Consider the following 12,523-nt stretch of genomic DNA (forward strand, 5'->3'; position numbering starts at 1 on the left):
TAATATGAAAAACTTCCCTTCTCATTTAGTGGCCCCACCTACCCCAATGTTCATTTTCCCTTCCCTGTACCCCCTTAATGTTTCTCTCCCCTCACTCTTTTTTAGTGTTCTTTCCCCCCTCCCCTGTCCCTTAGTGTTATTTTCTAGCCCTGCCCCTTAGTGTTATTTTCTAGCCCTGCCCCTTAGTGTTCTTTTCTAACCCCCCTCCCCTGTCCTATACTGTTATTTCCCCCCTCCCCTGTCCCATATTGTTCTTTCCCCCCTCACCTGTCCCATATTGTTCTTTCCCCCCCTCACCTGTCCCATATTGTTCTTCCCCCCCTCACCTGTCCCATATTGTTCTTTCCCCCATCACCTGTCCCATATTGTTCTTTCCCCCATCACCTGTCCCATATTGTTCTTTCCCCATCACCTGTCCCATATTGTTCTTTCCCCCATCACCTGTCCCATATTGTTCTTTCCCCCATCACCTGTCCCATATTGTTCTTTCCCCCATCACCTGTCCCATATTGTTCTTTCCCCCATCACCTGTCCCATATTGTTCTTTCCCCCATCACCTGTCCCATATTGTTCTTTCCCCCATCACCTGTCCCATATTGTTCTTTCCCCCATCACCTGTCCCATATTGTTCTTTCCCCCATCACCTGTCCCATATTGTTCTTTCCCCCATCACCTGTCCCATATTGTTCTTTCCCCCATCACCTGTCCCATATTGTTCTTTCCCCCATCACCTGTCCCATATTGTTCTTTCCCCCATCACCTGTCCCATATTGTTCTTTCCCCCATCACCTGTCCCATATTGTTCTTTCCCCCATCACCTGTCCCATATTGTTCTTTCCCCCATCACCTGTCCCATATTGTTCTTTCCCCCATCACCTGTCCCATAGTGTTCTTTCCCCCCCTCACCTGTCCCATAGTGTTCTTTCCCCCCCTCACCTGTCCCATAGTGTTCTTTCCCCCCCTCACCTGTCCCATAGTGTTCTTCCCCCCCCTCACCTGTCCCATAGTGTTCTTCCCCCCCTCACCTGTCCCATAGTGTTCTTTCCCCCCTCACCTGTCCCATAGTGTTCTTTCCCCCCTCACCTGTCCCATAGTGTTCTTTCCCCCCTCACCTGTCCCATAGTGTTCTTTCCCCCCTCACCTGTCCCATAGTGTTCTTTCCCCCCTCACCTGTCCCATAGTGTTCTTTCCCCCCTCACCTGTCCCATAGTGTTCTTTCCCCCCTCACCTGTCCCATAGTGTTCTTTCCCCCCTCACCTGTCCCATAGTGTTCTTTCCCCCCCTCACCTGTCCCATAGTGTTCTTTCCCCCCCTCACCTGTCCCATAGTGTTCTTTCCCCCCCTCACCTGTCCCATAGTGTTCTTTCCCCCCCTCACCTGTCCCATAGTGTTCTTTCCCCCCTCACATGTCCCATAGTGTTCTTTCCCCCCCTCACATGTCCCATAGTGTTCTTTCCCCCCCCTCACATGTCCCATAGTGTTCTTTCCCCCCCTCACATGTCCCATAGTGTTCTTCCCCCCCTCACATGTCCCATAGTGTTCTTTCCCCCCCTCACATGTCCCATAGTGTTCTTTCCCCCCCTCACATGTCCCATAGTGTTCTTTCCCCCCCCTCACATGTCCCATAGTGTTCTTTCCCCCCCTCACATGTCCCATAGTGTTCTTTCCCCCCCTCACATGTCCCATAGTGTTCTTTCCCCCCCTCACCTGTCCCATAGTGTTCTTTCCCCCCCTCACCTGTCCCATAGTGTTCTTTCCCCCCCTCACCTGTCCCATAGTGTTCTTTCCCCCCCCTCACATGTCCCATAGTGTTCTTTCCCCCCCTCACCTGTCCCATAGTGTTCTTTCCCCCTCACCTGTCCCATAGTGTTCTTTCCCCCCTCACCTGTCCCATAGTGTTCTTTCCCCCCTCACCTGTCCCATAGTGTTCTTTCCCCCCTCACCTGTCCCATAGTGTTCTTTCCCCCCTCACCTGTCCCATAGTGTTCTTTCCCCCCCTCACCTGTCCCATAGTGTTCTTTTCCCCCTCACCTGTCCCATAGTGTTCTTCCCCCCCCTCACCTGTCCCATAGTGCAGTCAGTATTTTTGACTTTTCATGTTATCATTCATTGTGATATATAATCATCTGAATTGTCAATGCCTGTTAACATGTCTGTTAAACTATGCACTACAAAAATAAAAAATATATATAAAAAAATAAATCTGTAAAATTTACCCGTTTTCGGCCTAAATGGGATAGACCCATTTGTCCGAAAATTATCTCTATCTATAAGCCTCAATAAGCAAACCAGTGACCAACCTCATGCTGATGAGTTGCATGAACAATGAAACAGCTGTCCATGAGTGGTTTACTGGCTTTGCATCTTTTCCTAAGTTGTTTCAAGGAATCCATGCTTAAAGTGGAATGAGGCAAAAATGTGATTAAGCTAATTTGCATATGCCCACCCAGAATCCTTTGCGGTAGTAACATCACTGCAGATTTGTGATTTTTGTGGGGAAAAGCAAGTCTTATGGCTTGACTGGTGTGCAGATTTTTGTTTAACATTGTATTAACTATCTACAGACTTCAGGTGGAAGGGGTTTTCAATCACAATTTTTCCCCACCATAACCTTTTTGGAATATATATATATATATATATATATATATATATATATATATATATATATATATATATATATATATTTTTTTTTTTTAATGTTGTTGAATATAACATAGTGACAATGCATTACAAAAATTCACTAGCAAGTGATGCTAACAATAGTTTACCATAAGATTAAACGTGTGTAATATCCTACCGCCAACATTTGTATTTCTCAAGGGACAAGCATGCTTATTTGTGCTATTTATGTATGAGGGATTTTAATGTAACACTAGCTGATTTTTCCTATTTCTTATTTTGCAGGGACTAGTTTTTCTCCACAAGAAAACTCACATAACCACAGTGCTCTTCACAGCTCCAATTCACATTCTAATCCAAGTAAAACATCTGATGCTGTAAGTTGGTGACAAACAAAACGTGTTTAGATTTTAAGGCGTGTATGTGTTTTGCTTTTTTCTTGTTTGTAGTATTTTACCTTTTTCTTATTCAGCACAGTTGTATTTTCTTTAAACTTACTGTGAGCTTTCTTGTCACACGTGGTAACATCTAAAGTAAAACTGTTGTGCCTGATTTGTTTAATTTCCTAAACCTATATTGCCTTTTTTTGTTTGCACGGTTTTCTTTTTCAATTTGCACTTTTAATCCATTGACTAAAAAAAAAAAAAAAAAAGAACATTTAAACTGCTCCTCTGTCAAACTAGTTTATAAACTTTAGGATGTTAATACAGTTTCGGCTTGTGAAGTACATCTTGCAGAAATATTGGGAAGTAGGGATGTTAATTGGGAAATATACAAAATAAAAAGCAAAATGTGACTTACCTTTTCATTGTAGAAGAGGAATAAGAGTAGATATTGCTTGTAAGTGCTTTTCACTGCCTTTTCATTAGACATCAGTACAGCTCTATTAATTCAGATTTGTGTGTGTATATGTGTATATATAATTAAAAAAAATTATATATATTTTTTTGCAAATAGGGACTTTTATGTGCTAGATTTTAAATTCTCATCTCAAACATGGCTGTTCCTCTTTAAAATAAGCTATCTAAATTGTAGATGTCCTTGACCTTTCTAGAGCTTATATAGTCCCAGGTGGTAGGAGAAAAAAAAAAAAAAAACACAATAGATGCCTTTTGAAGTATGGATTTTTAGGTGGACACTTTGGCTACCATGGGCTGACAATTATCATTGTGATGGATTAAATGCCTAAAAGCACTGATGACAACTAGTAGCTGAAACGTACATGTGAGGTGGAGCAATAATTCTGGAACTTGGTATCTGGTGCAACAGAGAAGATTGAAGGCTGACTTGTATCTGGCTGGAAAAAAAAATTCATTGTTTAAAACCTTGAGACTTTTATGTGTAGAATGCTAGGTCCTTGACCTGCTGTGAGGCTTATGAAGACAGCATTTCTTAGGTCACCAACTTTCTCAAGAAGATGCTGCTCCAAGAAAAACACACTCTCCTTTTGGATTGCCAGTCAACTTTCATTTTTCATGCATTTGTCAATGTATGAAAAGACTGAAATCTGGTTGGTGGCAAATGTCGAAAAAATTCCTTGATACTCCTGCAGCGAGTATAAACTGATCACACTTGTGACTTGAAGCTAGATCATTCTACACACTTTTGCATAAGGAAAGCAAACTTGCAAAGACATGTACTCAATGAAAAGTTATGTATGAGTAAGTATCCATCTCATCACATTTACTCTTCTGGATGTACTATAAAGATTCTGCCGTTAAAATTGGCATCAGTATGGATAACTGATGAATATAAATCTTTAAATGTAACTTTTTTTTTTCATTTACATTTAAGTTCTTTGGTTGGTCCTTGAGAGCATCATCTATTATTATTATTATTATTATTATTATTATTATTATTATTATTATCCATTTTTTCCATCATTATGACAAGCAGGGAAAAGCAAGATAATATTCCGTTAAAATGACTGCGGTCTCTATTTTGTGTGCTATCAATTGACTGTTTTGGATGATACTTATACTGATTTAAAAACATCTGGATTGTATAATGTTTTGTTGATAAGAAACCTAAAATATAATTACAATAATATATATTGTTGAAACAACTTTTAATTCATGACACCGTGACACCTTGATAGCATTCACTATACACACTGCACAAACACACGCTCTGGATTCACTATACACACTGCACAAACACACGCTCTGCATTCACTATACACACTGCACAAACACACGCTTTGCATTCACTATACACACTGCACAAACACGCTCTGCATTCACTATACACACTGCAAAAACACACGCTCTGCATTCACTATACACACTGCACAAACACACGCTCTGCATTCACTATACACACTGCACAAACACACGCTCTGCATTCACTATACACACTGCACAAACACACGCTCTGCATTCACTATACACACGCTCTGCATTCACTATACACACTGCACAAACACACATACGCACTGTATCCACTACATGTAGCGTGTATATTTTGTGCATTTACCTTTTAAAATTAGTTCATTGTTTCAAAATGGTAAATGTACAGAATATCGGCACGTTATCGGCTATCGGCCTGAAAGTTCACAGATTATCGGTATCGGCTCTAAAAAATCAATATCGGTCGATCCCTAAAAGAAACACTATAGCATTAAGGGTAACAGTAGGAGTAACACTGTCAAATTCTGTGGTATAATGTACATAAGGTATGTTAAACAGATGTTCCTGTTTCAAAGACCAGATCTAGGCAATTCTGCACTAGGCACCACTTTTCTCTGACGATCATTACAAATTATCAAAATGTTACTTTTCGTTTCTGGTCCTGCCAACAACTTCTCATCTGTTAAGGTGATAATCTAGCACAAAAAGCTACTGACCAGCCCGAAAGTCTGAAATTGTGTTTCATGTCTAACTAGGTTAGTAGCATCTTCTGTCCTTTCCCTGCAAATCGCTTGCAGGGAAAAGGTCACGACACAGCCAATCTAAAACAAAATTGCTGGATCTGGGTGGCATTCTCTTGTTTGCCAGTACCTTTGAGAGCTAATTTCAGTATTTAAGTGATCTCTCAAACCCTGCAGTAGATGTTTTAATTTTATTCATTTAATATAGTGCTTAACCCCTAGCTTCTTTTCTCCATTTATAATAAAGCTGTTTAGGGTTAGATTAAGGGTTACTTCAACCACCATAATAACTGTTTTTAGAAGTGGTCATAGAGTAGGAACCTACATGTGCAACGTTTCTACTTGAAATACTGCACATACAGAGCTATTTTCACTTTAGGGACTAGTTACAACCTTTGCACAAGTGACGTTGGCAGACTGGAACTCTGTTCTGGATAGCCTAATGTTAATTCTGTGCATAAATAATTCTCAGCTTTTACACTTGCAGGCAGAAGTGGGATAGCGCATGCAAGGGGAAGCTTGAATGTTCCCCCACCCCGCCCTACAATTCTTAACTAGTTATATATTTCCTCTGTTTTCTGCCCACCACTCCCTCTCACCATGTTCGTGCTCTGAGCAAGTGAGAACTGTGGGAGCAATTAAATGCTTCTCTGTAGAAACACTTGAGTTTCTTCCAGTGCTGGTCTCCAGGTAAGTTTTTTTTTTTTTTTTTTTTTTTTACAGTTTTGGGCATTAAAAAAAGTGGGTGGGCATCGTTATTAGTACCATATAGGTCCGAATAGATTTTAAAAATACACCTTTTAAGAGTTATAGTAACCATTTAATATAAGAGAATTGTAGTAGGTTTATCGGATGTGTGAAAGGTTCTTCTTTTTTTTTTTTTTTTTAAATCTAACTTTTCTTGACTTCTAAAAATATATTTTTTTAATTTATTTTGTAGGCTTATGATCCTGCCGATGACTGGTCTGAGCATATCAGCTCTTCTGGTAAAAAGTATTATTATAACTGCAGAACCGAAGTTTCCCAGTGGGAAAAACCTAAAGAGTGGCTTGAGAGGTATAGTTGGCTTGATGCACTAGCTTGTAACATACATTTTCTTCTAAGTTTAATGATAAACTGGTCCAGGCACACCAATGTTTAAGTCTTCTCTTTTTATATGCAGAGAACAACGGCAGAAGGAGTCCAGTAAAGTGGCCGTTAACAGTTTCCCCAAAGACAGAGACTACAGAAGAGAAGCAATGCAAGCCACATCTACTGGTATGTAACATCTGAAATGTATACCTGTGTGAAAAAAACACTGTTAGATCTGTTTACTAAATCATTGTAGTAGCATTAAAATATTTAGGTCAGGTATCATGCTATTACATCCATAATTCCGACGAAGCATCAGGGGAGATGTAGTGCACAATGGTTGCCTACCTTTGATTTAGGCCAAAATAGCTGAGATGGAAAAGTAGTTATTTTCACTAAGTCGCATCTAGGCTATTTAAGTTTAAATTTAGCGATTTGTACACTTACCTCTGAGTTATAGTGACTATGGTGTGACCCTTTATTTTATTTGTTTTGCTCTGTTATGTGAATGCCGTATGGAATACATATTTCCAAATGTGTGATTGCAGTGTTTGGTTTTTTTTTTTTTTTTTTTCCACAAAACAAGAGTTTTTGGCTTTTTAGAGATTCCATTGATAAAATCACTGCTATCTAATAACATTGCATTTGTTAATGTGTTTGGTTGCTGTGAGATTAAGCAATTGTATTTGTTGTTCTCTTCTTAATGTCCAAGCAGTGGATGAGAAACATTCCAGTGATGCCAGCAGCATGCTTCCACAGAACATCCTATCTCAGACCAGTAGACATAATGACAGAGACTACAGACTTCCCAGAACAGAGACTCATAGTAGTGCTGCCCCAGTGCAACACTCGGTCAAGCCAGTGGTTCACCCATCTGCTGCCCAGAGCACTGTTTCTTCTAGCCCTTATGCAGTACAGCCTGATCACCCACCTCCAAAGAAATCCTTTGACGCAAATGGAGCAGCTACTCTGTCAAAGCTGCCCATTCCCACTTCCTCAAGTTCGACATCAAAATCTGACCGAAAAGGTAAATAAGTACGATCTGTTGCCAATGCATGCAGTCCAGGGCATTTGGAACGGTTTGTGTTTAGCTGTAGTGTGTTGTTTATCTCTTGAATAGTTGTTGCAAGCAAGGCTGATGCACTATTCGCATCCAGTGTGTCTTGGATGTGTTTTTTGAAAACGTATGTTGGAAGTTGGTTAAAAGGTGTTTTTTTTTTTGTTTTTTTTTTCTTCTCTCCTTGAAAAATTGAGGTTTTTTTTTAACGTTTTTTTTGTTAAATTATTTACTTTGTAATGTATACAGTCCATGCAAAATGCTAAAGTGTTGCAAAGTGGGTAATCCTTATAACTAAAAATAGAATGTAAATGTGAGGTAGTCTTATAAGTATATTGACCAGTTCATGAAGTGTCTGTGTTGAACAATAGATAATAGTTCCATTCCTTATCGAATGTGTTACCAAAGTTCATGAACCTGGCAATGTTTGTGTGTACTTTGTAGTACATAAAGAATTTTTTTTTTTTTTAAAGCATGCAATTCATAGACGTACAGTAGTGAATGGATTTCTATATTGTGCTTCAGCGCTGAAGAAGAAAACGTGCTCTTCATTATATTTTTCTGAATTGCAGTGCATTATATTACATTTTCTAATTAAATTCATGGTTATCTCTCTGTGATTCCAATTGAAAGGAAATGTTTTGGAGTCTTTATTAAAGTTTTACCAAAAATGTTGAGGTTCTACTGGAGCAGTATCAGAAAATAAACCCTAGGAGCCCCAATTCAATTCAGTGTAGCTAAATCAGTGTCCAGAGCCAAAATCAAATCTTTAATATTTCCATCTCCGTAAAACAGGGGGTCATACAACTGTAAATATAGAGTTGGTAATGTTAAGTTGTGTATATATACCCTTCTTGTTTGTTTTTTGCTTTTTGTTAAAATAAAATTGTTGTTAAATGTACCTTACCAAGGTAAGGCTGATAGCTACAAGAGGTGTATTCTTGTCCAAACTTAATCTTTGTAGTTACTCAAAACCAGCATTTTTGTTTTTCTTAGAGAATTATGACCGCATTTTAACACTGCTTAGTGTCCTAAAAAAAATAAAATATATATATATTTACCACAAGTACAGCTGTGTGAATCTTCAGTTTGTCAACAGTTGTACAGATTAGAACTAAAAAAACGACATGTATTGACATGTGATTTGATAGATGGGGGCATGATTGTACCATTGCAGTGGAATTTAGGAAGGCTTGAGATTTGATTTAGCACTGGGTTATAAAATATTAATTTATGTTGTCTGTTTCCCATTGTTCAGATTGATGTATGGGGTTTTCATAAAACTTGAATGTACCCTGAGGTTTAGTGTTCTACCATACTTGAAAGTAGACTTTACTTATTGAAACACTACAGGCCTAGGTTTCCTCTCCCTGCCTTTCCTGGACAGCAGCACTTACTGTAACAATTAAATTAATTAATATGCTTTGATACGCCCCACCTCCAAACACGAATATATCAATTGTCTGTGTGTCATTCATCAGGACAGGTTGTAGTGCAGTCACATTTATTTATTTTCAGGATGGGTCCTACTGTTTTTATGTTAAAGGCAACAGATTTGTTTAATCCTTTGCAGGGCAATGCATTGGGGTAACATTCACTTAACGGGTCATATATTTTTATTCATATGCATACTATAATTGTTTCACTTGTGTTGTATGTTGGCTTGAGAAAGGCTCTGACGTGTAGAGCCGATTGCACTGTATGTTTCAGTAAATCTGCCTGAGGAAGTTCGGTTTGTGCTCAGTCCCTTGCTGTAAGTTACTTGAGTAAGATGGGGGCGGTTCCGGACTGGTGGCACTTCATTTTTAGGTTAAAAAAGCAAAACAATACCTGGGTCAGTTTCAGGCTGGAGATAATTATAAAATACTGTATATACTCGAGTATAAGCCGAGTTTTTCAGCACATTTTTTGTGCTGAAAAACCCCAACTCGGCTTATACTCGAGTCAGAGTCTGTATTAAGGCAATTTGCATTGCCATAATACAGACCGGGGGGAGAGGGGTGCTGGCAGAGCTGTACTTACCTCTCCTGCAGCTCCTGTCAGCTCTCTCCTCCTCCGCGCCGTCCGTTCAGCACCTCTGTCAGCTCCCAGTGTAAGTCTCGCGAGAGCCGCGGCTCTCGCGAGACTTACACTGGGAGCTGACAGAGGGAGCTGCACAGACCGCGCGGAGGAGGAGAGAGCTGACAGGAGCTGCAGGAAAGGTAAGTACAGCTCTGCCAGCACCCCTCTCCCCCCACTGAACTACAAATGACACTGGACCACCAGGGAAGGAGCCCCCCTTCCTGGCCAGCTAGCAAGCAGGGAGGGGGGACGAAAAAAAAAAAAATAATAATAATTAAATAATAATAAAAATAACATAAAAAAAATAAAAAATAAATAATAATTAATAATATATCAAATGCCCACCCCCACCAACACATACACAAACACACACTGCATCACACACTCACACTTCATTCATATACACACACTGCACTCACACACACACACACTGCACTCACACACACACACACTGCACTCACACACACTCACACACACTCACACACACACACTCACACACACACACACACACACTGCACTCACACACACACACTGCACTCATACATACATACACACACACACACACTGCACTCATACATACATACACACACACGCGCACTGCACTCATACACACGCGCACTGCACTCATACACGCGCGCACTGCACTCATACACGCGCGCACTGCACTCATACACGCGCGCACTGCACTCATACACGCGCGCACTGCACTCATACACGCGCGCACTGCACTCATACACGCGCGCACTGCACTCATACACGCGCGCACTGCACTCATACACGCGCGCACTGCACTCATACACGCGCGCACTGCACTCATACACGCGCGCACTGCACTCATACACGCGCGCACTGCACTCATACACGCGCGCACTGCACTCATACACGCGCGCACTGCACTCATACACGCGCGCACTGCACTCATACACGCGCGCACTGCACTCATACACGCGCGCACTGCACTCATACACGCGCGCACTGCACTCATACACGCGCGCACTGCACTCATACACGCGCGCACTGCACTCATACACGCGCGCACTGCACTCATACACGCGCGCACTGCACTCATACACGCGCGCACTGCACTCATACACGCGCGCACTGCACTCATACACGCGCGCACTGCACTCATACACGCGCGCACTGCACTCATACACGCGCGCACTGCACTCATACACGCGCGCACTGCACTCATACACGCGCGCACTGCACTCATACACGCGCGCACTGCACTCATACACGCGCGCACTGCACTCATACACGCGCGCACTGCACTCATACACGCGCGCACTGCACTCATACACGCGCGCACTGCACTCATACACGCGCGCACTGCACTCATACACGCGCGCACTGCACTCATACACGCGCGCACTGCACTCATACACGCGCGCACTGCACTCATACACGCGCGCACTGCACTCATACACGCGCGCACTGCACTCATACACGCGCGCACTGCACTCATACACGCGCGCACTGCACTCATACACGCGCGCACTGCACTCATACACGCACACACTGTAAATAAATATTCAATTAATATCATTTTTTTAGGATCTAATTTTATTTAGAAATTTACCAGTAGCTGCTGCATTTCCCACCCTAGTCTTATACTCGAGTCAATACGTTTTCCCAGTTTTTTGGGGTAAAATTAGGGGCCTCGGTTTATATTCGGGTCGGCTTATACTCGAGTATATACGGTAGTTTGAAATGTGTAAATGTATGCTGATGCATATACCTGCCCCTTCCACATTCTTATATCGGCTGCATGAAGTCTGCAAATGCATATGTTTTTTGTTGTTGTGGAAGGTACTAGATAATGGACTAACTTACACATTTGTAATTCTTTATTTTTGTTGTGCATATTATTAACATAGCCGATCCTACAATGCCTCAACAGCACATGCAGGTTTAAGATGAAACATAACATAGTAAAACATTACTGTTGGTCAGCATTTCGATTAGACTGCACATTTTAAGAATGGATAGGTAAAGGTACATTTGATTAATAGACACTTGTATATCTAAGAATGCCAAGCGTTAATTAGACTTGCTTATGGTCAGGATGTCAGTGAATGAATAAGAACCTTTGCCATAAAACAGGGTGTTCACACTGACATATTAAATTATGGAAGACATATCTTAGGGAAAAGAAGAACTGGTCAAATGTGGGGCTATGCTTTGAATATAACAGGCTTAATGTCCCACTGGTTTACGGTAGAGCAGGGTAATGATCACCACCGGAGTTTCTTTGGGGGAGTCACGCTGTCCTACGGGTCCAGCTTCAGTGAGCTGCTATTTGCGCGTGCTGTCTGTCCTGCTGGATATCTGGATCTCACTTGCTTGTGCCTCCGACCTGGTTGTGGTAAGAGCTGAGTCTCGATGGGAGGGGGAGTCTGGAGCGTATCACACCGCCAGCCCAGAGCTGAGCTGACCGCTTGTGCCCTCGGTTCCGTTACCTGATATGGCCGGCAACGGGATTCCCGGTAGGTATGTTTCCTCCAGGTGTTTGGCTGCGGTTCGAGGGATGTCCTCTAGGGGCTCAAGGCTCGGGGAAGGCTGTTGTGGCGACCAGGCCCAAGCTTTAGGTGTGGAGGCTGGGTGATGCAGGCAGGTGTTAAAGAAGCTCCTGCAGGAGTTTCAGGAGTCGAGGTGAGGTGCCTCTAGCTGGACTGCCGTTTGCGTGTAGCGTGTGTTCGTGGCTGATGTGGGTCTTGGAGCCGCCATTATGGTAGTGGAGCACATGTGCTCGGGCGTCGAGCGTGCCCCTTAGGTGAGAAGGTGAGTGGCTGATCTTCTGTCCCCTCCGGCGGGGTCCGGGATAACCCCCCAGCCTGTGGGTG

The 12,523-nt window shown here is 42.1% G+C and overlaps 1 protein-coding gene across 2 annotated transcripts in view; it reads left to right on the plus strand.

Annotated features, from left to right (window-relative positions):
• The window catches only part of WAC (WW domain containing adaptor with coiled-coil), a 56,790-nt gene that overhangs the window by 19,250 nt on the left and 25,017 nt on the right, over positions 1-12,523 (plus strand). The window contains exons 4-7 of one of the 2 annotated variants that reach the window (XM_063452595.1): positions 2,905-2,996; positions 6,429-6,544; positions 6,651-6,745; positions 7,272-7,586. In XM_063452595.1, coding sequence (XP_063308665.1) covers positions 2,905-2,996; positions 6,429-6,544; positions 6,651-6,745; positions 7,272-7,586 — 618 coding nt within the window. The remainder of the gene's footprint in view (positions 1-2,904; positions 2,997-6,428; positions 6,545-6,650; positions 6,746-7,271; positions 7,587-12,523) is intronic. The other variant, XM_063452597.1, reaches the window with a different exon arrangement.

The sequence above is a fragment of the Pelobates fuscus genome, chromosome 4, assembly GCF_036172605.1.
Source record: "Pelobates fuscus isolate aPelFus1 chromosome 4, aPelFus1.pri, whole genome shotgun sequence".
NCBI classification, from domain to species: domain Eukaryota; kingdom Metazoa; phylum Chordata; class Amphibia; order Anura; family Pelobatidae; genus Pelobates; species Pelobates fuscus.